General features: G+C 40.3%; 2 protein-coding genes across 6 annotated transcripts in view; one reads left to right on the top strand and one right to left on the bottom strand.

Moving 5' to 3' along the window:
- Positions 1-5,791, top strand: part of LOC116469803 (guanylate-binding protein 3) — a 38,215-nt gene extending 32,424 nt beyond the window's left edge. For 2 of the 5 annotated variants that reach the window (XM_032155430.2, XM_058439609.1), the window contains 5 exons: positions 252-532; positions 1,472-1,684; positions 3,062-3,164; positions 3,395-3,588; positions 4,679-5,791. In XM_032155430.2, the coding sequence (XP_032011321.1) occupies positions 252-532; positions 1,472-1,684; positions 3,062-3,164; positions 3,395-3,588; positions 4,679-4,798 (911 nt within the window). In that variant the 3' untranslated portion in view covers positions 4,799-5,791. Of the gene's footprint in view, positions 1-251; positions 533-1,471; positions 1,685-3,061; positions 3,165-3,394; positions 3,646-4,678 lie in introns of those variants that run through there. The other 3 variants (XM_058439607.1, XM_058439608.1, XM_058439610.1) reach the window with 3 other exon arrangements.
- LOC116469802 (guanylate-binding protein 1-like) overlaps positions 1-26,588 on the bottom strand; it is a 37,191-nt gene extending 10,603 nt beyond the window's left edge. Inside the window, exons 1-12 of the mRNA XM_058439606.1 lie at positions 26,374-26,588; positions 24,259-24,467; positions 21,417-21,544; positions 19,800-19,909; positions 19,340-19,536; positions 18,495-18,737; positions 17,354-17,634; positions 16,515-16,727; positions 15,617-15,719; positions 15,186-15,379; positions 3,270-3,424; positions 61-152 (exon numbers count right to left, since the gene is read on the bottom strand). Coding sequence (XP_058295589.1) covers positions 80-152; positions 3,270-3,424; positions 15,186-15,379; positions 15,617-15,719; positions 16,515-16,727; positions 17,354-17,634; positions 18,495-18,737; positions 19,340-19,536; positions 19,800-19,909; positions 21,417-21,544; positions 24,259-24,448 — 1,887 coding nt within the window. The 5' untranslated portion in view covers positions 24,449-24,467; positions 26,374-26,588 and the 3' untranslated portion in view covers positions 61-79. The remainder of the gene's footprint in view (positions 1-60; positions 153-3,269; positions 3,425-15,185; positions 15,380-15,616; positions 15,720-16,514; positions 16,728-17,353; positions 17,635-18,494; positions 18,738-19,339; positions 19,537-19,799; positions 19,910-21,416; positions 21,545-24,258; positions 24,468-26,373) is intronic.
- Positions 26,589-26,899: the final 311 nt, after the last annotated feature.

Here is a 26,899-nt window from a genome sequence, read left to right as displayed (position 1 = left end):
CATCTAGAACAAGGAATCTCAAATGGTGATATGCATACATATATCATCTAGGGATCTTACCCAAAGAGAGAACTCTAATTCAGTAGATCTGGGACAGAGGCTGACAATAGGCATTTCCAGCAAGCTTCCAGGTGATACTGAGGACCTTGATGCTGTGAGGAAAATAGGTGGAAATTGACATGTTCAGAATTACACAGAATAGAGAGTTTTCTTTAGTACAAGAAACATTATCATTTGTTCTTTATATGTAGGTCTAGAAAGCCTGGTGCTGATCTATATCGATGCTATCAGCAGAGGGGATCTGCCCTGCATGGAGAACGCAGTCCTGGCATTGGCCCAGATAGAGAACTCAGCTGCAGTGCAAAAAGCCATTGCCCACTATGACCAACAGATGGGCCAGAAGGTGCAGCTGCCTGTGGAAACCCTCCAGGAGCTACTGGACCTGCACAGGGTTAGTGAGAGGGAGGCCACTGAAGTCTTTATGAAGAACTCTTTCAAGGATGTGGACCATCTGTTTCAAAAGAAATTAGCGGTAATTTTTCTATCACGTTTACATGGATTTGGATTTTGGAAGGCAAAGTACTGTTAAGAAATGAAATTGGTATTTATTTTGAGAGAAATAATTATTCTAGATTTTAAAATGGTGACAACTAGCTCTTGGTAATCATAATAATCAGAAAAAAAATTTTATTATTTCAGACTCAAAGTTTAAAAACATTGCTTGGCCGGGCGCAGTGGCTCACGCTTGTAATCCCAGCACTTTGGGAGGCCGAGGCGAGCGGATCACGAGGTCAGGAGCTCGAGACTATGGTGAAACCCCGTCTCTACTAAAAAATACAAAAAATTAGCCGGGCGTCGTGGCGGGCGCCTGTAGTCCCAGCTACTCGGAGAGGCTGAGGCAGGAGAATGGCATGAACCTGGGAGGCGGAGCTTGCAGTGAGCCGAGATTGTGCCACTACACTCTAGCCTGGGTGACAGAGCGAGACTCCGTCTCAAAATAAATAAATAAATAAAAATAAAAATAAAAACATTGCTTATCAGTAAATGGTCTTCCCTTTATAATTCATGTAACTGACAATCAGAGCTTCTAATCAAATTACATGCCCACTCTTCTCAGACTGATTTGATATTCTAGCCAAATGCAAAGAAAATTTTCACGTTAGTTATCTTGAGCAGGCTTCTGCTCAGCCACATTTATTCCACATGAAATCATTAGTCCAATATGCAAAAGCAGAGTTTTCCTCTAACAGTTGACATAAAGCTATCAATCTCAGCCCTGAACCTCACCTCGAAAGAGAAAGCGACTTCAGTAGAAAGTGAGGTCAGGAGGAAGAGTGTGGTCCTGGTGAGGAGTCTGTCAGTTTCTCCAGTGTCATTGACTTTTTATTTTCAGAAGTCTTTCCCAAAATTCTGAGGTCAAGCTAACTTCCTTTCCCTGTTACTCTTTTTACTTCCTATTTTTACATTAAAGGCCCAGCTAGTAAAAAAGCGGGATGACTTTTGTAAACAGAATCAGGAAGCATCATCAGATCGTTGCTCAGCTTTACTTCAGGTCATTTTCAGTCCTCTAGAAGAAGAAGTGAAGGCGGGAATTTATTCGAAACCAGGGGGCTATTGTCTCTTTATTCAGAAGTTACAAGACCTGAAGAAAAAGTACCATGAGGAACCGAGGAAGGGGATACAGGTAACCAAGATTCATCTGTCGATTATGGAAACCTGCTGACCTGCCTCCTACAAACACCAAAGTGGCCAAGCTTCATTGCACACAGATGTGCTTTTTTGTCTGTATAACATTTATGCTTTCATTCCATAACATATGCAAGGAGACTGTTATATCAGATATGTCCCAGGTGCTCATCAAAGAGAGTGCAGTCGGCGGGTGCAGTGGCTCAAGCCTGTAATCCTAACACTTTGAGGGGCAGAGGCAGGCAGATTGCTTGAGCTCAGGAGTTTAAGACCAGCCTGAGCAACATGGTGAAACCTGTCTCTAGTAAGAATATAAAAATTAGCCGGGCACTGTGGCACATGCCTGTAGTCCCAGCTACTCAGAAGGCTGAGGCAGGAGAATTGAGCCTGGGAGGTTCAGTGAGCCAAGATTGCGCCACAGCACTCTGGCCTTTCAAAAATTAGTTAATTAGGCCGGGCGCAGTGGCTCACGCCTGTAATCTCAGGACTTTGGGAGGCTGAGGCAGGCAGATCACGAGGTCAGGAGATCAAGACCATCCTGGCCAACATGGTGAAACCCCATCTCTACCAAAAATACAAAAATTAGCTGAGCGTGGTGGCAGGTGCCTGTAATTCCAGCTACTCAGGAGGCTGAGGCAGGAGAATCACTTGAACCCAGGAGGCGGAGGTTGCAGTGCGCCAAGATCACACCACTGCACTCCAGCCTGGCAACAGAGCAAGACTCTGTCTCAAAAAAAAAAATTAGTTAATTAATTAATTAGAGAGTGCAGTCAATTAACTATTGAGTTATAAATTCAATTATCAGATTAACCACCAAGTTGTTGTCATGATCATTACAGCTGGATTTTTTTCTGTTCCAAGAGACAGAAACCCAATGATGGTTGCTTAAAAAAATGGTAATTCATCGTTTTAGGTTTCAAACTGGATTTAAAGGACATCTGGATCCAAGATTTCAAATAATGTCATGATCTGTCTCTCTGCCCGATGTCCTCCCTGTATCCCCACAGTTCTCTCCCTCTCTTCCTCCCTCTATCTGAATCACTCTGATTTGCTCTCTCAAGAAGGGCTTCATTCTCCAGTCAGCTCAGCCCATATGGAACCACAGCATCAAATTTAGAGCCCTCAATTTGAAAAGGACAGGGAATCTGATTTCCCAGTATCTATATCATCCTCCTAAATAAGACTCTGCTAAGTAGGGTCATCTGATTGGCCAGCTTGGAGCATGTATCTGGCCCTGTGATAGGGAATCTTGACCACCAGGCACACCAGGGCCAAGAGGAAGAATTCTCAGAAGAAAAGATGGCGGGCAGACGAACAGGAACACCTGCTTAACAGCCATTTCCTACTTCTCACTCTGTGTTCTCTGGGTCCTAAGGCTGAAGAGATTCTGCAGACATACTTGAAATCCAAGGAGTCTCTGACTGATGCAATTCTCCAGACAGACCAGAGTCTCACAAAAAAGGAAAAGGAGATCGAAGGTGAGGAGCAAGTCAAAGGATCAGATTCTCCTAAAGCTTTTCAAATTTTAAATAATTTGACTGGATAAACCTAAGTTCCATAAACTAAAGCAAGACGTGTCTTACTTGTTGAGGTCATCTCTAAGTAGGGCATATGCAGTCAGCAGCAACAATGGCAGGTAAGTGTATAACAAAGAATGGGGCAACAAGATAACTCCACACAAATTTTTCTTCTTCCTTTTCCTCCACAGTGGAACGTGTAAACGCTGAATCTGCACAGGCTGCAGCAAAAATGGTGGAGGAAACGCAAATAAAGTATCAGCAGATGATGGAAGAGAAAGAGAAGAGTTATCAGGAACATGTGAAACAATTGACTGAGAAGATGGAGAGGGAGACGGCCCAGTTGCTGGAAGAGCAAGAGAGGACCCTCACTAGTAAACTTCAGGTATCCAAATGCATCACCTTGTGGTTTGTTTTTCTGTTTTCTCTCTGTTCTTCCTGATCACAAACTTAGTATGGCAGAGAGAACATAAAGTCCAGAGGAAGGATTTTGCTTGCTCACTTGTACCTTCTTGTTTCTGTCTGTCTGACTTAAAATGGCCACTGCCCACATGTGGTCACTAAAGTTTATTTGCAGGGTGTCACATTCTGTCCTTTTTTAGTGTATCCTTCCACTTATGGCTGTCATATGCTAGGCATCATAAAAATGCCTTATCTATATCTCTTGCTTAATACCATATGAAGCGAGAACTTTATCCCTATTACTTAGGAGAGGAAACAGAGGTTCAGAAAATATTAAATAACTTTTATAGTGTCACACAGCTAGTAAATATCTGACCCATCTTCATCACTTAGTGGAATCCACAGTAATATTTTTTCTATCCCATCTAGTATGACTTTGGCTCTAATAGAACTTTTATGAGCAGAAGGACTCCCTAACCCTCACACCTGTAGGGCAGTCTACCACTCCTGCCTGTTTTCTGTGCCCTACTCACAGTTTGTGTTGAGTTGGGAGCTATGTGCAGAAATTCTATATGGTAAGTCTGGCACTCGGATTTCCTTGCCTATCTTCTGCTACCCCTGCCAACAGGGAGTAGACACTTAGATCAAATTTCCTGATCTAAGATTCATATACCTAATCAGATTTTGAGAGCACCTTATTTCTGTATTATGTGTATATAATAATATATGTGTAGGTAGGTGTGTTAAAAAGTCTATAATGCATAGGGAAGATTTGAAGTCAAATATATTGTTAATATTGCCCACAAAGGTTTTATATAATTAATGGGGGGGAAAAGCAAGACCTTCATCGATAGAGCAGAAGGCATAAGCTGAAACTCTTTTGGCTATAGAAAACCCAGGAGAAATAATCACACAGCCCAAATGCCCAAGAAAAACTATAATTGAAATCAAGGGTAGAGAAAATTTCAAGAAAAAAATTAGGTACTAAATAAATCAATGCATGTGGAAACTAGATAGCTTACAGAGATTTACTTAATTCTACAATTATTTAGCCTCCATTTGTCCCTTTTTAGGAACAGGCCCGACTACTGAAGGAGAGATGCCAAGGTGAAAGTACCCAACTTCAAAATGAGATACAAAAGTTACAGAAGACCCTGAAAAAAAAAACCAAGAGATATAAGCTAAAGATCTAAACAACAGAGCTTTTCTGTCACCCTGACCCAAGGCATAACTGAAACAATTTTAGAATTTGGAACAAGTGTCACTATATTTGATAATAATTAGATCTTGCATCATAACACTAAAAGTTTACAAGAACATTCAGTTCAATGATCAAAATCATGTTTTTTCCTTAAAAAGATTGTAAATTGTGAAACAAAGATGCATTTACCTCTGTACCAACAGAGGAGGGATTATGAGTTGCTGCCACTCAGAAGTTTACTCTTCCAGATGACCAGTGGATACTGAGGAAAGTCTTAGGTAAAAATCTTGGGACATATTTGGACACTGGTTTGGCCAAGTGTACAATGGGTCCCAATATCAGAAACAACCATCCTAGCTTCCTATGGAAGACAGTGTACAGTTCTCCATTATATCAAGGCTACAAGGTCTATGAGCAATAATGTGATTTCTGGACATTGCCCATGGATAATTCTCACTGATGGATCTCAAGCTAAAGCAAACCATCTTATACAGAGATCTAGAATCTTATATTTCCCATAGGAAGGTAAAGAAATCATTAGCATAAGTAGGAATTGAATCATAAACAAATGAGCTAATGAAGAAATCTTTTCTTTCTTGTTCAATTCATCTAGATTATAACCTTAATGTGACACCTTAGACCTTTATACAGTTGACAGTGAATTAAATAGTCACATGATAACAGTTATGCACTGTGTAATTTTAGTAATGTATAACTTGCAATGAGGCACTTTAACTGATGATAGAGAATATGTTAGAAAATTGAACTAATTTAATTATTTGATTGTTTTAATCCGAAAGCATAGGCTAGTCTTTTCCTAATTCTTAAGGGTCATACTTGAAATCCTGCCAATTGCCAATATTCCCCAAAGGGAATATGGAATTTTTTTGACTTTTTTTTTGAGCAATAAAATAATTGTCTTGTTATTACTTAGTATATGTAGACTTCATCCCAATTGTCAAACATCCTAGGTAAGTGGTTGACATTTCTTACAGCAATTACAGATTATTTTTGAACTAGAAATAAACTAAACTAGAAATAAAATAAGTTTCACTAGTTTTTTTATTTCCAATTTCTTTTTTTAGTTTTTCACCAGCAAATAAGGTTTGAGTCTTTATAGCAGTGGTTGGCTAACTTTTCTGTAAAATGCCAGATAGTGATTATTTATGGCTTTGCAGGTCAACTGTCTCAACTACTAAACTCTGCATATAGTACAAATGCAGACATAGACAATACATAAGTAAATGGGTGGGGCTATGTGCCAATAACCCTTCATTTTCAAAACCAGGTGGCACACACAAGCTATATTTTGCAGACCTTTGTTTATAGAAACATTGGTCGAAGTTTCATTATATACCTGCCTTATTTTACTTACATTTATAAGAATCATAAGGATTAGATTGTATATTTTAGAATCTTGAAATAATTATGTAGTGTTTCAAAATATTATACGATGAATCCCAAGAGGACCCACAGACCCTCTGAAGGAAGCGGACTGCTCCTGCAAGACCCAGGAAACACTCCAAATATTCTGACTGCCCCAACTGCAGACGTGGGAAAGGGAGACCCTCCTCTCTGGAACACACACCCACTGGAGAAGCTGAAGGTCTGTGTGCGGGAGGAATTTCCGACTTTACCTGAAGCTGAGTCAAGTTAGAGAGCTGAGCGAAAATACAGGGGTAGAGGAAGCAGTTGGAAGGCCCTGGGGGCCCACTGTGTCCCCAGTCAGGCCATTCCTGCCTGGCACCACAGGGATCTATCGGGAGGTCAGCCAGAGGAGCAACAGGTAAAACTCCACAGAAAGAAAGAATTCTCCAATCGAACTTTGTAACAATTTGAATGGGGCGAGAAGCCTCTTACCAGAACTCGGGGAGGGCACAAATCCAGCATGCAAACTTCACAGGCTGGTGAAGAACTAAAGTCCTTTTCTTTTTCAGCTGGGAGGCAGAAAGGCTCAGCCAAATTTTAAGCCCGCCCCTCTTGCCCTCTGCCTGGAAACAGACTCAGGGCTGTTGGCAGGGAGAAGGGCACAGTGGGAGTGAGACTGGCCTTCCAGTTTGCATCGGAGCTGGGTGAGGCCTGTGACTGCCAGCTTCCCCCACTCCCCTGACAACCTGCATGACTCAGGAGAGGCAGCCATAATCCTCCTAGGTAGACAACTCCAGTGACCTGGGAATCTCACCCCTACCCCCCACAGCAGCCATAGCAAGACCCATCCATGGAGAGTCTGAGCTCAGACACTCCTAGCCCCACCCCAACCTGATGGTCTTTCTCCATCCACCCTGGTGGCCGAAGACAAAGGGCATTTAATCTTGGGAGTTCTAGGACCCTGCCCACCACCCGTCCCTCTCCCACTGATGCTTTCTGGAAAGTGCCACCTCCTTGCAGGAGGCCAACCAGCACAAAAATAGAGCATTAAACCACCAAAGCCAAGGACCCCCATGGAGTCCATTTCACCCTCCACCACCTCCACTGGAACAGGCACTGGTATTGTAGCAGGACAAGCCACCAACAAAACCCCTCAGACACTGAGTTAAAGACGGAAGGGCTTTATTCAGCCAGGAGCTTCAGCAAGACTCATGTCTCCAACAACTGAGCTCCCCGAGTGAGCAATTCCTGTCCCTTTTAAGGGCTCACAACTCTAAGGGGGTCCACGTGAGAGGGTCGTGATCGATTGAGCAAGCAGGGGGTACATCTTCGAGCTCTCAATGAGCACAACAATATCCAATTCAGCAAATAGGAGTGGAAATGAACTTCTTTAAACTGATCAAGGGGCAATTCATATTGTTTTGTGAGGCTGAATTGAGATAATGTACATAGAAGTCTTATCTTATTTTGAACACTGAAAATTTAGTAAAACTTTTCCATTAAGTATTAAATATCAACACATATCATAAACATGATATTTAAATATATGTTCTTTCTAAAAAGGTTTCCAGAGCATAAAATTTGTAATAAGGTGTGAATGTGTGATCTTTTATGTGGTTATCATTAATATTTTTCATAATTTCTGTTTTGATTTTTTTTTTTTTTTGGAGACAGAGTCTGGGTCTGTTGCCCAGGCTGGAGCGCAGTGGTGCAATCTCAGCTCCCTGCAACCTCTGCCTCCGCAGCTCAAGTGATCCTCCTGCCTAAGCCTCCTGAGTAGCTGGGAACACAGGTGTGCACAACAACCTCTGACTAATTTTTATTTATTTATTTTTATTTTTTTTCTGTAGAGATGGGGTCTCGCCATGTTTCCCAGGCTGGTCTCAAACTCCTAGATTCAAGTGATCCACCTGCCTTGGCCTCCCAAAGTGCTGGCATTATAGGCATGAGGCACCATGCCAGGCCTGTTTCGAAATTTCATACATTATTTATAAAACATATGTTCAGGATGAGAGAATATATGAAGAAGTTACATAGCATCGTGTATCTGTATAGAATAAAAATGGTCTAAATCAATGTCATCAGACCATGGCTTTATAGACACCATCTTCTAGTCAAATCACTCATCTGTTTTCACCCAGTGCTCATATTGTGGGAAAAGTGTAGGAGCACAGAACAGTGAACACTTTCGGGAATGTTGGATCATTCTCTATTAGAATTTTATTCTTATACAAAATGTTGGTGAATAAGTCTGGATTTGGTCATGGAAACAACACCACCATCAATCATTATGGAAAGAAGGTGTTTCATGTGGGAATTTTAAGAATATAGGACAAACAGGATGTGGGAGAGCTGGGGTTTTAAGGTCTGATAAGGGAAGGTTTGGTGGGATAAAGAAATAGTGACCAAGCACATGAGCCTGAAGAGACTTCTTAGAAACCTATCAGGCCCATATTTCCTTCTCCCAGAAGGCAAAAATAGTACTTAAGTCATTCTCACCAGGAGATTTGGCTACAGAAATGAATAGCCCAATTTTTAATCTATTCAGCTAGTCTCACCACTGCTACCCAAAGAGCTACCTGAGAGTCTTGGAGACACAACTGAACACCAATGATAATCTCTTAGATTATAGCTGGGGATATTATCAAAGATGTGATTTACCCAGAAGGATTAACTCTAGCAAAGCAGCTAGATCAGGAAGGTTACTGGGGTCTGGGTTTGGACTATGCCCTGCTTGGAATGAATATATGGTCAGAAATCTTTCTTGTACTGTTAATAGAATGACCTGCTCCACTGGCCAAACCATCAGAGAACAGCAGAAGTCCCAAACTCCCTTGCTCATGTGGTCCTAGACAACTACATTGTTTTCGACTATCTCCTTGCTGTATAGGGTGATGTTTGTGCTGTTGCTAACATTTGCTGCTGCACCTGGGTAAATACATCCAGTTAGCTTGAATTGGAAACATCTAAGATCCTAAAGTTAGCCAAATCTCTGAAAGGGAAAACTTCAAAAAGCCTCCTGGCTGGACTTCCTGGCTTGAATTTACAGTTTCCAGATATTTTCAACTGGCTTTTGTCTCTAGTCTAGGATACCTTCTGTGTTCCATCCTACAGATCTTAATGATCCTTCTATTTGGGCTAATCATTTGGGTACTCTTTTGAATTGTTCTAGCCTGTTTTTTTGTTTGTTTGTTTTGCTTTGTTTGGAGATGGAGTTTCACTCTTGTTGCCCAGGCTGGAGTGCAATGGTGGGATCTCGGCTCACTGCAACCTCCGCCTCCTAGGTTCAAGCGATTCTCCTGCCTCAGCCTCCCGAGTAGCTGGGATTACAGGCATGCGCCACCACACCCGGCTAGTTTTGTATTTTTAGTAGAGACGTGTTTTCTTCATGTTGCTTAGGCTGGTCTCAAACTCCTGACCTCAGGTGATCCATCCACTTTGGCCTCCCAGTGTGCTGGGATTACAGGTGTGAGCCACTGTGCCCAGCTCTTCTAGCCTGTTTTAACAGATATCTGCAAGAGACTTGGATCATGCTGACCTAACCCACGAAACTTTAAATTTATTCCAGACAGGAACCAGAATCAACATAACCTACGAGACTTCGATTAGAATCTAACAGGTACCTGAGTGCCTTTTGTAAGTAAATGGCTCTAGTTGCTCAATTGGCCACTGCTCTGCCACCAGGATCCCTAGAAGAGACCAGATAAACCTGAAGCACGTAGCTAATCACTTCCATGCTGTGATGGAATGCAATGCTGTCTGCCAACGAGTTTGAGCCAATCTTTCAAGATGCATCCTGAGTGGCTAACTGGGCCTACATTTCAAGTTGAGCCAAGGGACCACTTGCGAATGAGGGGACACATACATGTTCTGAGTTCACCCAAAACACATACCTTATTATTGTGGGGCTTTTCAGCTCACCTGCCTCTGCCAATCAGGGCTCAGCTGTATTGACCAATTAGAACTCAGCTGGGTTGACCAATCAGAACTAAGTGAGTTTCAAGTTTTAATTCTCAATTGAATGAACAGACCTGATTGGGAACCTGCGTGGGAACTTTGGCTATAAAACCTGAGCATTCTTTCTGTTCTCTGGAAGAAATAATGTTTAAGTTGCTAACGCTTTATGCATTTTCCTAAAATTGAATCAAACAACTCCTTCTGAAACATAACCCTGATATCAGGGAAGTCATACAACATCGTGCTAAACAATTTTATCCCTCTAACCAAGGTCTGTGCTCTAATCAGCAGGAAGTGCTAGAGTGCCTGTCGCCCATTCTCCCTCAAGATTGAGAAATGAACAATGAAAAAACGGGGATTTGAAAATGCAGAACCAGCCCAATGTGGTTCAAGTTTGTGTAATAAAATAATGCGTTGTTTTACAGTTGCCACAGACTCCTGGTTTCAAGTTATGTTACCTGAGCATGCCCAGATACACATGGCATGCAACCACGGTGGAACCTAAGTACTTGGACCAAGGAGCAGGGCTGAATTAAGAAGGAGACACCTCAGGGCTTAATCTGTGATCTAATCGGATCCAGCCCTGACATCACCTCATGGCACGATGCAGTCAGATCTTACCTCATTACCCTCTGTCTATAAAACCTGCCTCAACCCCCAGATCCAAGAGACAAATTTTTAGATATGCTTTCCCCATCTCCTTGCTAGTCAAATAAAAATAAACCTTTCCTTCTACAAAACCCTTGTGCTTCCTTGTTTGGCTTTCCATTGCAATCAGGTAAACGGCCTCCATTGGTTTAGGTAACTAACACTCCCAAGACTCAAGGAGCTGCCGCGCAGCACTATTTTGAGAGCTCAGCCCCCATCAGACTGTATCTTGCTCTGGGGCAAACAGCCCCATCATCTCCATGTCCCTGAAGTCCTGCGGACATCTCTTCATTTCCACCCAGAGGGCTGCAACTTTGTCCCGTGGGCTGAATCCAGTGGTGCAGTAAGGAACAGGCAGTGCACCCCACCAGGGAGGCTGCCCCCAGGACAAAGGGAGCCCAAATGCACACTCCTCAGTTTCTGAAAGTCACTTGCCTGGGGCCACTGCCACTGACAGCAACGCTCTCAACCTTCCACCCGAAGCAGGGCCACCAAGCATCTGCATGTGCCTCCAGTGGTCCTGGAGCTGGTCTGCCCAGACACTGTTCTGTGTCCTGAGGACAGGCTCTCACACCACCCACCACGCAAACATGCTGCCCAGGGCCTGGGGATCATGCTGCCTCAACTGTAGCTGCGGGCGTGTGCACACAACATCAGGAAGTCTGACAGCAGGCTCAGGTCACCTGCCACTGGGACCCAAGCATGCCATCCAGGGGCCTGGTGATTGCCCGGCCCCACTCGCCATAGCCTGCACCCTTGCACACCATCGGAGGGCCTAAAGGCAGGAAAGCAACATGCCTCCCTGGAGAGAGCTTGATTCTGTTCTGGCATATGCTAGAGAAAAGTACTAAACCAAGTCAGATGGTTTGGAATGTGGTCTAATTTTTTTTTTTTTTTTTTTAGACGGAGTCTCACTCTGTCGCCCAGGCTGGAGTGCAGGGGCACGATCTCGGCTCACTGCAAGCTCTGCCTCCTAGGTTCACGCCATTTTCCTGCCTCAGCCTCCCGAGTAGCTGGGACTACAGGCGCCCACCACCACGCCCAGCTAATTTTTTGTATTTTTAGTAGAGACGGGGTTTCACCGTGTTAACCAGATTGGTCTCCATCTCTTGACCTCGTGATCCGCCTGCCTCGGCCTCCCAAAGTGCTGGGATTACAGGCGTGAGCCACCGCGCCTGGCCAGAATATGGTCTAAATATTAATACTACCAAACTGGGGAGGAAGTAACTTAATTTTGCTGATTTTTCATTTTCTTATACTTTATTGGTTTATAAAGAAACCATTATTTACTTTTGAAGGCAGAGTTATTCTTTTCTACTGTGAAGTTACTTCAACTCATAAAAATGTATTTTATTTACACCTTTGTAGCAATGGAGCTTGGAAGAAAATATAAAGCATACCTACATGAACATTTCATCTAGTATTCTGTGGTCTCACCTGGTCTTCTATGAAGTTTCAGTTCAAGTGAGGAAACAGCACCATGCTCTATTGTGAAAGGAGGCATTTGCCATGTGATTGGATCACAGGTAGTTCAAGGTAACAAAAGGCCTCAAAGCAATTAGGAAAGACAGGATTATTAATGTGGATTTAATGGCATTAGCTGCTTCCTTGCTTTTTTCTTACTGTGTTATTTTGAATAACCACATAGTTTTTTCAAGATTCTAATATATATAATCTAATCCATATGACTTTTATACATGTGAGTTACACAAGGCAGGTATATAAAACTGACCAATGTTTCTGTAAAACAGAGTTCTGCAAACTATGGCTTATGGGTGCCACCCTGTTATTGAAAGTAAAAATTGATTGGAACACAGCCACACCTATTGGTTTATGTATTTTCTATGGCTGCATTTGCACTACATGCAGAGCTGAGTACTTCAGACAGAGACTGTATGACCTGCGAAGCCATAAATCGTTACTATCTGGTGTTTTACAGAAAAGATTACCAGCCATTGCTATAAAGACTAAAACCTTGTTTTCTGATAAAAAGAACTACAAAAGAGAAAATCAGAAATAAGAAGCCTAGTGAAATACATTGTATTTTCAGTTCAAAAATAATTTTTAATTGCTATAAGAAACATCAACCACTTTCCTAGGACTTTTGACACATGAGATAAAGTCTACATATACTATGTAAACACAAGAGCATTATTAAATGGGTCAAAAATGTCAAAAAACATCCCATATTCTCTTCTGGGGAAACTCAGCAAGATTTCAAGTATGAGTGTTAAGAATTAGAAAAGACTAGCATAAGCTTTAGCATTCTAAATAATAAATAATTGGATTAGTTCAGTTCTGTTACACAGGATCTTTTAAAGTCCATCTTTGCAAATTATACATTGCCATAAAGACAGTGTGTAATTGGCATTATGTGACTTTGTTTAATACAGTGTCAATTGTCTAATGGTCTAAAGTGTCCCATTGAAGTTATAATCTGGATGAACTGAACAAGAAGAAAAGTTTTCTTCTTTAGCCCATTTGTTTATCACTCAATTCCTGCTTCTGCCCATGGTTTCTTCCACCTACCTCTGGAGAACATAAAGAGATTCTAGATCTCTGTATAAGGTGGTTTGCTTTAGCTTGAAATCATCAGTGAGGATTATACATGGGCAATGTCCAGAAGTCACATTATTGCTCATAGAATGTGTAGCCTTGATCTAATGGATAACTGTACATTGTCTTCACTAAGAAGCTAGGGTGGTTGTCCTTGATATTGGGACATTGTAGACTTGGCCAGACCAATGCCCAAATATTTCCCAAGACTTTTACCTAAGACTCTGCTCAGTATCCATTTGTCTGCTGTTGGTCATCTGGAAGAATAAAATTCTCCTGAGTGGTACCAGCTTATGAGATTTCCTGAGTTGATAACAGAGGTAAATGCATCTTTGTTGCACAATTTACAGTATTTTTTTTTTAAGAAAAAACATGATTTTGATCATTGTACTGCATGCCTTTATAAACTTTTGGTGTTACGATGCAAGATCTAATTATTATCAAATGTAGTGACGCTTGTTCCAAATTCTAAAATTGTTTCAATTATGCCTTGGGTAGGGGTGACAGGAAGGCTCTGGTCTTTAGCTTATGGTACATGGCCTTCGTCGTCTCATTTTTGTCTGGAGATCCTTTATCTCATTTTGCATTATTCTGCTTTCTTTTTGAAATCCCTCTTTTAGTAGTCGCTCCTGCTCCTAAAAAGGGACAAACAGAGGCTGAGTAAAGTGTAGCATCAGGCAAATTGAAATATTCTATCTGGTTTCCACATTCAATGATTTGTTATTTAATTTTCTCTGAGTCACGCAAGATGTAAATGTCGTACTTTGGTCTATCCTTGACCAAAGCACAGCCATGTTCCTTATCCTATTATGTATATGACATAACACAGAAATAAGCAAAGTATCCTCAAAATCTCATAAGGTATATGAATCATGGATTAGGAAATTTGATCTAAGCTGCCACACCTTGGTGTCAGGGGTAGCAGAAGACAGGTAAGAAATCTGAGTGCCAGACTGACCATACTGAGTTTCTGCACATAGCTCACAACTCAAAACAAACTGGGAGCAGGACATAAAAAAAAGTCAGAATTAGCAGAGTATCACACAGTTGTGATGGTTAGGAGCCTTTCTGCTCATAAAGGTTTCTTAAATCTAATTTCGTACTAGGTGTCACGGAAACAAAAATCATTGTGGATTCCACTAAGTGATGAAGACAGCTTTGATATATTTACTAGCTGTGTGAACTTAATTATTTATTCTTTTTAGAACCTTTGTTTCTTCTTCTAAGTAATAAGGATATAGTTCTTGCTTCATATGTTATTAAGCAAGAGATACAGATTTTTTTTTTTTTTTGGAGTCTTGCTCTGTTGCCCAGTTTGGAGTGCAGTGGCACGATCTCAGTTCACTGAAAGCTCCGCCTCCTGGGTTCACTCCATTCTCCTGCCTCAGCCTCCTGAGTAGCTGGGACTACAGGCGCCCACCACCACATCTAGCTAATTTTTTGTGTTTTTAGTAGAGACGGGATTTCACCATGTTAGCCAGGATGGTCTCCATCTCCTGACCTCATGATCTGCCCGCCTTGGCCTCCCAGAGTGCTGGGATTACAGGCGTGAGCCACCACACCCCACTGAGATACAGATATTTTAATGATGCCTAGCAGATAATAGCTGCCTTGAAATGAAGGATATACTGATAAAGGACTGAATGTTACACAACTGCAGATAAAAAACTTTTAGTGACCAGACTTGGCAGTAGCCAGTCAGGCTGGACAGACAGGAATTGAAAAGTACAAGTAAGCAAGCAGGGTCCTTCCCCTGAGCTTCATGTTCTCTCTGCCACACTAAGTCTGTGATCAGGGAGAATGGAGGGAAAACAGAAAAACAGAAACCTCAAGGTGATGCAATTAGATACCTGAAGTTTAAGAGCGAGGGTCCTCTCTTGCTCTTTCAGCAACTGGGCCCTGTCCTTCTCCATCTTCTCAGTCAGTTGTTTCAAGTGTTCCTGATAACTCCTCTCCTTCTGTTCCATCATCTGTTCATTCTTTCTTTGCATTTCCTGCAACATTTTTGCTGAAGCCTCTGCAGACTCAGCTTTCACACGTTCCACTGTGGAGGAAAAGGAAGAAGGAAAATTTGTGTGGGGTTATCTTGTTGCCTCATTCTTCCTTATACACTTACCTGTCATTGTTGTTGACTGCATATGCCCTACTCAGAGATGACCTCAGCAAGTAAGACACACCTTTGTGGATCTTGCTCTAGTTAAAGGGTCCCATGTTTATCCAGTCACGTTATTTCAATTTTTAGAACTTTTGAGGCCATCTAATCTCTTAACTCACTCCTCACCTTCAATCTCCTTTTCCTTTTCTGTGAGACTCTGGTCTGTCTGGAGAATTGCATCAGTCATAGACTCCTTGGATTTCAAGTATGTCTGCAGAATCTCTTCAGCCTTAGGACCCAGAGAACACAGAATGAGAAGTAGGAAATGGCTGTAAGCAGGTGTTCCTGTTTGTCTTCCTGCCATCCTTTCCTCTGGGAATTCTTTCTCTTGGCCCTGTTGTCCTTGGTGGTCAAATTCCCTGTCAGAGCGAGAGGCACATGCTCCTGGCAAGCTGATTGGAGCATCCTCCTAAGCAGTCATTTTTAGTAGGCTAATATAGGTACTGGGAAAAGGAGAGTCTGTCCTGTTTAGATTAAGGGCTCTAAGTTTGGAACTGTTAATGCTGTGGTCCCATATGGGCTGAGCCTGCTGGGCAATGAAGCCATCATTGAGAAAGCAAATATCAGAGTGACTCAGATAGAGGGAGGGTGGGAGGGAGAAAACTGTGGGAATGGGGGGACACTGGACAGAGAGACAGTTCATGATGTTACTTGAAACCTTAGACTCACCTGTCCTGTAAAGCCAGTTTGCCGCCTAAATCAATGAATTACTATTTTTGTTTAAGCAGCCACCATTAGGTTCCTGTCTCTTGCAACAGGAAATGCCCAGCTGTAATGATGACAATAATAACTTCGTGCTTCATCTGCTAATTGAATTTATAACTTAATAGTTAATTGACTGCACTCTCTTTGATGAGCACCTAAGACATATCTGGTATAACCGCCTGTTTGCATATGTTATTGAATAAAAGCATGAATGTTATGCAAACAAAAAAGCACATCTGTGCAACAAGGCTTGGTCACCTTGGTGTTTGTAGGAGGCAGGTCAGCAAGTTTCCATAATTGACAGATAAATCTTGGTTACCTGTATCCCCTTCCTTGGTTCCTCACAGTACTTTTTCTTCAGGTCTTGTAGCTTCTGAGTAAAGAGACGATAGCCCCCTGGTTTCGAATAAATTCCCGCCTTCACTTCTTCTTCTAGAGGACTGAAAATGACCTGAAGTAAAGCTGAGCAACGATCTGATGATGCTTCCTGATTCTGTTTACAAAAGTCATCCCGCTTTTTGTCTAGCTGGGCCTTTAATGTAAAAATAGGAAGTAAAAAGAGTAACAGGGAAAGGAAGTTAGCTTGACCTCAGAATTTTGGGAACAATTTCTGAAAATAAAAGTCAATGACGCTGGAGAAATTGACAGACTCCTCACCAGGACCACACTCTTCCTCCTGACCCCACTTTCTACTGAAGTCACTTTCTTTTTGGAGGTGAGGTTCAGGGCCGAGATTGATAGCTTTATGTCAACTGTTAGAGGAAACTCTGCTTTTGCATATTGGACTAATGATTTCCTATGGAATAAATGTGGCTGAACAGAAGCCTGCTCAAGATAAGTAGGATAAAAGTTTTCTTTGCGTTTGGCTAGAATATCAAATCAGTCTGAGAAGAGTGGGCAGGTAATTTTATTAGAAGCTCTGGTTGTCAGTTGTATGCATTTAGGTAAAGGGAAAATTATTCAGGAAAAAATGTTTTAGAACTTTGGGTCTGTAATAATACAATTGGTCCTTCTGACTGATGTGATTACAGATCTGTTGTTGTCACCATTATGGGAGCTAGGAGGAATTACTTCTATCAAAATAAATACTAGTTTTCTTTCCTTGTAGTACTTTGGCTTCCATGACCCTAAACCGTATACATTTGAGACAAAAATTACCGCTAACTCCTTTTGAAATTGATGGTCCACATCTTTGAAGGAACTCCTGATGAAGACTTCAATGGCCTTGCTCTCACTCTCCCTGTGCAGGTCCAGCAGCTCCTGGAGGGTTTCCGTGGGCAGCTGCACCTTCTGGCCCATCTGCTGTTCATAGTGGGCAATAGCCTTTTGCACTGCAGCTGAGTTCTCTATCTGGGCCAATGCCAGGACTGCGTTCTCCATGCAGGGCAGATCCCCACTGCTGATGGCATTGACATAGGTCAGCACCAGGCTCTCTAGACCTGCATATGGAGAACAAATGATAATGTTTCTTGTGGTAAAGAAAATCTCTATTCCCTGTAATTCTGAGCATGTCAAATACCACCTATTTTCATCACAGCATCAATGTCCTCAGCATCACCTGGAAGCTTGCTAGAAGCACAGACTCTTAGACCCTGTCCAAGATCTATTGAATTAGACTTTTGTCTTTGGAAAGATCCTCAGAAGATATGTATGCATACCAACATTTGAGAGTTCTTGTACTAGATTACATAGACTTGTGTTAATTGAATGTTTGCATCTGTTTTAACCCCAAGCACTATTAGGACAGGAACCATATCTATTTCATTTATGTCTGTATCTTCAGTCTATTCATAGTAAGCATTTGATCAATATGTATGAAACAAATGACACTATTCCAATAAAAAAGAGTCCTCCATTTAGTTTATTTTATTGCAGTATTGTTCAAGAGTGCTTTCTGTAATGCTGGAAATGTTGTATATGTGCTTTTCAGTGTGCTAGTCACTAAGTACATGTAAATATTAGTCCTTGAAATACAGCCATGTGAATTGACTTTTAAATTTTCCCTATTTAAATTATTTACATTTATGTTTACATAGACACACCTGTCTAGGGGCTACTGTATTGCATAGTGCAGGTACAGTTCACTAGAGCAATTTCAAGCAGCAGAACTTTTTTTCCTTTGGCCTTTTCCTAAACTGGAAATGTGATTAACAATATATGTTAGAAACATTGGTGTCATCTAGAATTTAACACAAATATAGCAGTAGATTGGGATTCTTCAATGCTGAAACTAGGTGGAAGTTATTCTATGCTCCTCTAGTCTTAAACAATGAGCAGAAGTACTAGGAAGGGGACTTACGAGGCCCGTTGACCTTGATGCCTCCTGAAAGAGTTTTAGTTTTGGAATTGCTAAAGATGTAGGAACAGAAGTCTGCTACTTGTTGCACAAATTCGGGGTCTAGCTCTTCATCTTGTAGTTTCTCGAGCTGGGCAAGCTTCCTGCGGTGAACGGGCCGATCAAAGACAAAGCATTTTTTCTTTGGGAAGAACTTCCGGATACAGAGTCTGGGCAGGTTAAAAGTTTTATCTTTTTCACTGGTACCTAGAAAAACATAAAAAAAAAAAATTGCCTAATATAAGTGTTTCTGTAAAGGGCCAAATAGTAAATATTTTAGGCTCTTCAGGCTGGATGGTCTCTTTTCCAAGTATTCAACTCTGTTATTGAAGCATGGCAACAGCTTTAGACAATATGTAAATGAATGGGCATAGCATTATTCCAAGAAAACCTTATTTACAAAGACAGCTGGCAGTCAGGATTTGCCATGATTTGTCTTGGGCTATAGTTTGCCCATGCTTGGACTAGCACACGGTTCATATTTTAGTCTATGTTCTTTAAATAAATATCCATTGTACTCCATACTCCATGGCTAAGTAGAAGATCACGAACCCTAGGCAGGGAGAAAAAATTAACCTAATCACAGCATACACAAAGGTGAAAGAACAAGAAACTTGTTCTAGAACAATGACAAATGTAATTTAAAATAACATCTATTAATTCGAATATTCAGCAAGTATTAATTTCTAGGAATAGCCAGCTGAAGACATAGAAAACTGCAAATGTGGGAAAACCAGCAATAGTAAACTGAAAAATTATAATTTCTTGTGTTTTCTCATCCTCATTTATCAGTTGAAGCTCTCTGTTACCTTTCTTCAGCTTTAGGGAGTATGTCAGGTACTCATCTGGTGTGAGGGGTTGTCCATCTGCTTCCAAGTCCAGGGAGAAATCTCTCAGTGTCCACACAAAGTCTGGGAAGAAGCTCACAAAGTCAGCTGAATCCTCATTCTCATTCTCATCAGGTGAGGAATTTGATCGGATTCGATGTGTCAGCTCTGTCACATAGCTGAGTAGCTAACTAAGGAAATGTGACAAAATGAACAGGGACCTCATCCCATATTAGTTCAACACATTCCCAAACCTTCCATTTTCCTTTGCTCTTAACCTAAGTGCCAATTCTAAAGTGGATACATGGGATCTCTCCTCTGTACTCGCATTATTTTTTGTTTTCTCCTTTTGAGCTTGATTAATCAGGATTCACAGGCAGCTGGTTTATGAATACAGGTGTCCCCTCTGACCTTGGTGCTGTTCTGGGTCACAAAAGGATACTGCAGTTGGTCCATGGCCTGCTGGTTGATGGTTCCCATGCTATTGTACACGAAGGTGCTGCTCAGGAGGACAGCCAGGGCGAAGATCCAGGAGTCATTCTGGTTGTCACCCTGGAAGTCAAGACACACTGGAGTCAGGAGCAAGTTTCATCGTCACAGCACTTTCCAGAGTAACAGTAGCAAAACTATGTTCATATGTTAGAGGGTTTTTTTTTCTTTTCTTTTTTTTTTTAACACTAATGACCTATTAAAGGAAGACAAATACAAAAAGTCTTCTCAGTAGGATGTGGCTTTTGGGTAGTTTTTCGATGAGTGTTTTTGGGTTGCCATGATTCTTACTAGGTCTTCTAATGGTCATCAACAGATAATTGTAAAATTAAAATTCAAGGTTGGTGGGCATTTTAAGGCCTGAAGTACAATTTAAATTTAAAATTTTTTATCCTTTTTTCAATAACAAAATTCACATATAAGATTGATACTATTAGTTGCTATTTTATTGAATAATTAATATACACCTGAAATGTATTATCTTATTAAATATTCAAAATAATACTATATGGCCAACATATGTCTTTTCCATACATTTTAAAGATTAGAATGTTGAGGCGAAAATAAGTCAATTTTCTCAGGCTACTGAATTAGTGACAGAATTTAAATTTGAATACAAAGTCACGGGGCTTTGGCACCCAAATTCTTTTTTTTTTTTTTTTCATATTCACTCTATTTTATCTTAAAGGCATATTACTTCATATGTTTCAGGGAGAGTCACATAATAATACTTCATACTTTTCAGGAAGATTCACATAATTATGACATAAAATATGGTAGCAATTAAAAATCTCGGGAAAAATTTTTTTTTAATTAAAAAAAATTTTTTTATTATTATACTTTAGGTTTTAGGGTACATGGCAGGTTTGTTACATATGTATCCATGTGCCATGTTGTTTTGTTGCACCCATTAACTCGTCATTTAGCATTAGGTATATCTCCTAATGCTGTCCCTCCCCCCTCCTCCCACCCCCCAACAGTCCCCGGAGTGTGATGTTCCCCTTCCTGTGTCCATGAGTTCTCATTGTTCAATTCCCACCTATGAGTGAGAACATGCGGTATTTGATTTTTTGTCCTTGTGATAGTTTACTGAGAATGATGTTGTCCAGTTTCATCCATGTCCCTACAAAGGACATGAACTCATCATTTTTTATGGCTGTATAGTATTCCATGGTGTATATGTGCCACATTTTCTTAATCCAGTCTATCATTGTTGGACATTTGGGTTGGTTCCAAGTCTTTGCTATTGTGAATAGTGTCACAATAAACATACGTGTGCATGTGTCTTTATAGCAGCATGATTTATAGTCCTTTGGGTATATACCCAGTAATGGGACGGCTGGGTCAAATGGTATTTCTAGTTCTAGATCCCTGAGGAATCGCCACATTCTTAACTAAAGTTCTGTGCGGGATAAGACTCATGACACTGGGATTATTTGTGCTCCCTTTATGCATCTGTGTTAACCCACACATATTACAGACTGTAGTTAATAGTTAATAAACAATTAACCAGTGCATAAAATATTCAGAGAAGAGGGGCTTACTCCACAATTGGATCCTTGAGTCTCACCTTCTCTACATCTCCCAGACCCTCGGTGTCCAGCAGAACTAGGATGTGGCCTGGCTTCTTGGGATGGGGCACACACCACATCCAGATTCCTTTAGTGTGAGACTGCACTGTGGAGCCCAGAGAGAAGCCTGCAAGGGAGAGAGGAGACCAGAGATGGGGATTTAGTAACAGGCAGTTCTAGCAACTGAAGGAAAAGGTAGCATATTTTAAGGTTAAGAGAGAGAACCGAAACAACAATCAGTATTCACCTTACTTACTTACAATCAAAGAAATAGGAAATTTGAATATGCAATGCATGGAAACATTCAGGAGGCTTTCATGATAAAAATAATCAACAAAGTAGAAATAGAAAGACAGTACCTCAACATAATGAAGGCCATATATTAAAAACCCACAGCTCACTTCACATTTAATGATGAAGCATCATAGCTTTTTCTATAACATCAGGAACAAGAAAAGGATGCCTACTTTTGCCAATTGCATTCCACAGAACACTGCAAGTCCTATCCAGAGTAATTAGACAAGACAAGCATAAAGGAGGCATCCTAATTGGTAATGAAAATGTAAAATTATCTCTGTCTGCTGATGATAGTATCTAATTTGTAAAAAACATTAACTATCCCACAAAAAACTATTAGAACTATTAAAACAATTCATCAAAGTTGCAGCATGCAAAGCCAATATGGAGAAATCAGTTGCTAGTGTAAAAAATAGAAAAGGAAATTTTGAAAACAATCCCATTTAATAGCATCAAAAGAATAAACTACCTAGGAATAAGCTTAACCAAGCAGGTGAAAGACTTGTAGAGTGAAAACTTCAAACACCCTTTAAAGAAATTATAGATGACATAAGTTATTAGAAAGACATCCTGTGTTTATGGATTGGAAGACTTAATATTCTTAAGATGTCACTACTACCCAAAGTGATGTACAGGTTTGATATAATCCCTACCAACATTCCAATTACTTCGTATAAATAGAAAAATCCACCATAAATTTCATATGAAATTTCCAGAGATCCCCTAATTATAAAAATAAAAAGGAAGAGCAAAGTTGGAGTCTCACAGTTTCTGAGTTGTAAAACATATTACAAAATCATGTGTGGTACTATTATAAAGACTGACATATAAACCAATGGAATAGAAAAGACAGCCCATAAATAAACTCTGATATATATGGTCAAATGATTTCCAGTACGGGTGTCAAGATCATTTAATGAAGAAAGGAGAGTCTCTTTAACAAACGATGTTGAGGAAATGAGATATCTCCTTAAAAAGTTGGGCTGTTACCTTATAACTTACAAATATGAACTCAAAATGGATCAAAGAACCAAACATTAGAGTTGAAACTATAAAAGTTGTAGAAGAAAACAAAGGGTAAAGGTTTTATAATATTGGATTTGGCAATTATTTTTTGAGTAAGAAACCGAAAGTATAGATGATAAAAGAAAAAATAGACTAGTGGGACTTCAGCAAAATTTAAAACTTTTGTGTATTAACAGACACTATCAACAGAGTTAAAAAAGGCAACACACAGAATGTAAGAAAATATTTTCTAAACATGTATATGATAAGGGATTGATATCTAGAAAATATAAAAAAATTTACAAAGCAACACAAATAAACAACTAGATTAATAAATGAACAAAGGACTTGAATAGACATTTTCCCAAAGAAGATATACAGGTGGCCAATAAGCACGTGAAAAGATGCTCAACAACACTAGTCATTACGGAAATCAAAATCAAAACCACAACGAGATACTACTTAACATCCATTCGTATAGCCACTATCAAAAAAAAACACTGAAAATAAAAAATGCTGAGGATGTAGAAAAATTAGAACCCTTGTGCATTTCTGTTGGGAATGTAAAATGGTACAGTAACTGTGGAAAATGGTACAGTGATTTCTTAAAAAAAAGTTAACATGGAATGACTGCATGAGCCAGCAGTTCCCCTTCTGGGTATATTCCCAAAAGAAGTGAAAGCAGGGACTTGAACAGATATTCAGAAACCCATGTTCCTATTAGCATTGTTTATAATAGACAAAAGGTGGAAGCAATCCAAGTGTCCATTGACAGGTGAACAGATAAACAAATTAGTATACACGTACAATTACTAACCTTAAAAAGGAAGAGTTTTGACACATGCTAACACACTGATGAACCTTGAAGACATATCAATTGAAATAAGCCAGTCATAAAAGGACAAATATTGAATGATTCCACTTATATGAGGTTTCTGTAGTAGTCAAATTCATAGAGATAGAATGTAGAATGATGGCAGGCAATGGGTTTATGTGGAGCTTTAGTTAGTACAGAGTTTCTGTTAGGCAAGATGAAAGAGTTCTGGATATGGATGGAGGTGACAGTTGTATAACAATGCGAATTTCATTAATGCCACAGAGCTGTACCCTTAAAAATGGTTACGAGGTTAAATTTTATGTTTTTTTTACAACAATAAAAGAGAATATCCACTACAGACTGAAACATTTTTTCAACCTTAAAGATCACTGTAAACTCTGTTATTGCATAAAAATTGTAATAAACATTGTATAGTTTATTATAGTTATTATTATGTACATTAATTGTTTTTATTACTGTCTTACTCCTTTTAGGAAAGGCATAATTTGTGCTTTTCAAAGGGAAACTAAGGTATCATGGGAATAATTAATGAATTGGTTCTTATCCCCTAGAACAGCATGAAGATAAGGAGCCTGACTGTGAATGGAAAGTTAGCTTTCAGTATTCATCCTCATCTCTTTCTCTCCTCACATCCTCATAATGGAGGCTGACTGTGTAGATGGACAGAAGGGACTTGGCAGAGCCTTGCTCATGCCACTTACCCTTTTTCTTTCCAGCCAGCTTGTTCATCAGGTAGGATTTGCCTGTGCGGTAGAGGCCCACAATTGCCACCACCACCACAGGCTGCGTAATGGCAGAAAGGATCTTCAGAGCTTCTGGATTCGCCATCAGTCGCCCATTAGTGTTCTCAATGAGGCACATTGGGCCTGTCATATGAATCTCTGATGCCATGTCCGGGGTGTTCCCTTGTCTGCAAGAGAAGAGGTAAAATAAATGAGAATTTCTAGTGTTTTGCAATTATAAGGGACAATCATAAGATTCCCCAGTATGGCCAAGTTTTGTGTGTGACAGCGAGAGAGATGAGGCAAAATCTATATCATTTGAGAAAGTCATGGAAGTATTGTCAAAGTAGGTCATTATAAAAAATGTTAGCATGACAGTGATTTATCAACACTCATCTACTCTCACGACCCAAATATTTCGTTTAGTTTATTGTGGAAAACTTTCTTTTTGGATTCTTATTAAATATTTTCACTAGTCAATTAATGGGAGATAGAATAGGATTTAGAGGATTTATTTAGCATCCTGGTTGTATGTAAGGAATTCAGTATTGATTTACTTATTAATTCTCACAGTGAATAAACATCCAACACAGTGAATCAGTATTCATAGTTTGATGTTTACCCTTAGAACAATTTCCAAAGATTTTTAAATGTGTTCCTTCCTCCATCTTCAAATGGTTATGCTTATTTCACTGCAATGAGGATTGACAAAGCTTCTCACAGTGCCATTCTGGAAGTGGAAACAATCTAGCATACTTTTGCAAATTTTATAAAACTATACAAACATGTGAAACACATGGCTAGGGAACCTTCCAAGGGCTCCTAAGGGTCATGTCCAAGAGAAGGGCCCTGAAGCTTAAGCTTCATTAGAGTCACGATAAGGTAGCCTCTAACTCACTGAGGGTATGAATGCAAAATTGCAAATACTGAATGTTTCCCCCAGATAATGAAATAAGGATTAAAAGATCAAGAGGCACATAAAGAGAGCTACCTAGGAAGTTGTTCAAATAAAATATATTTCCAGCGATACAGCTTTAGGATTTCTGTTTTGTTCTGTTTTCCATTTGGTAGGGTAGGAGAAAGAGAAATAGAAAGAGGAGGAATAGTAGGAGTGGAGAGGAGGAGGCTAGGGGGCTGGGAATGTGTGTATGTTTGTGTGTGTGTGTGTGTGTGTGTGTGTGTGTGTGAGAGAGAGAGAGAGAGGAGCTGTCAGACCAGAGGCGATGAATGAGACAAGTGTCTTGACAAGGCATTCAGGGGAAGACTTTCCAGAAGGCAGGATCAAAGTAGCCTGAGTGCATGGAGAGGTCAAAATAAGCAAAGATATTTTCTCTAGAGATGCATTACAGGAGAATTAAAGAGGAAACACTTTAGGTCCCGCTCTCTACTAAAAAAAGACAAAATTAGAAGCACTTTAGTGAAGCAGTGGGGTTGAATTTCACTTCTAAGGGACAGGGGATCAGTGGGCACTAGGAAATTAGTAAGTCTGGACTATTTCTAAAGAAAGTAATCCATTCTGAAACAAAGTTCACAAATGTAATAAAAAGTATACTGTTTTCATGAATCTTCATCTTTCAGACTGAGTTTCAGTTTTTTCTTTGTCTTTAACCGTGTCAGTGGGCTGCTTACTCTGCTTCTCATTTGCTGTTCTTTCCTTCTCATGAAAAGAACCCGTTTGTAACTCTTCCATTTCTTAGCTGCATAGAAGCAGGATTCAGCAAGCTCCATCACTGACGATGGAAATGTAATCATATCCCTAGTCAACATAGATAATGTCAGCAAAGAGAAAGACTATCCTAGTGCACTTCAAATGCTCAGTTTAGCCCCTGTCTACTGGTGCCTAATTCAACACAAGCACTGTAGTGGCACTTAAGGCCATGCTGTCCCTGATAACACCAGGATTTCATCTGACCTGCGTCCCACTTCAGGCTCATCTGCAGCCTAATTTGGTTCTGATGATGTTTAAGAAAATGAACTGACCTTTATAAATTCCTTCCAATCCCTGCCACAACCTTATAGCTTCCATATCCCTGAGCTGAGATCCTTTGGAGCTAGAGAGAAAGCTGCTTAATGAGAAGTAGTAAAAGTTCTTACCTGTTCTTTTCCTCCTTAGTTCACGAGGACTGGCTTCTAGCACTTCTGTGTCTCTCACTGGATCCCTGGACTAATATTTCACTGTTCCAAAGCTGTAGGGCTGGGATTTCTTCAGTGATGAAATATTTAGAAGTTAAGCAGATTTTTAATTGATTTAGAGTAATATGAAACTGAAAGTACTTCGTTCAAGTCACTGACTCCACTACCATAAATGGAATTACTGGAGTGTGCCAGTGGGAGGGTTTAATGATTGCTCAACCGGAAGCTTCAAAGTTTTTTTGTTGTCGTTGGAAATCTTAGAAACCATTTGTTGTCTAACAAAATGCCCATTAGGTTTTGAATACAATGATACATGTCTCATGGATTGAGTCAGTTTGAGAATCCTAGAATGAGGAGGCATCATGTTAATTTTCAGATAGAATTTCCTAAAATAATAGACATTGACAATGGAGCTGCCTATTCTTTGAGAGGTGCAGTACATAAGGAAAGGGCATGTTTAACACACTCATGAACACCTAACCCCTGG

This window comes from Hylobates moloch, unplaced genomic scaffold (genome assembly GCF_009828535.3).
Source record: "Hylobates moloch isolate HMO894 unplaced genomic scaffold, HMol_V3 SCAFFOLD_5, whole genome shotgun sequence".
NCBI classification, from domain to species: Eukaryota; Metazoa; Chordata; class Mammalia; order Primates; family Hylobatidae; genus Hylobates; species Hylobates moloch.
Note: the sequence above shows the minus strand (reverse complement) of the source record. Positions and strands in the feature narration are given on the sequence as shown.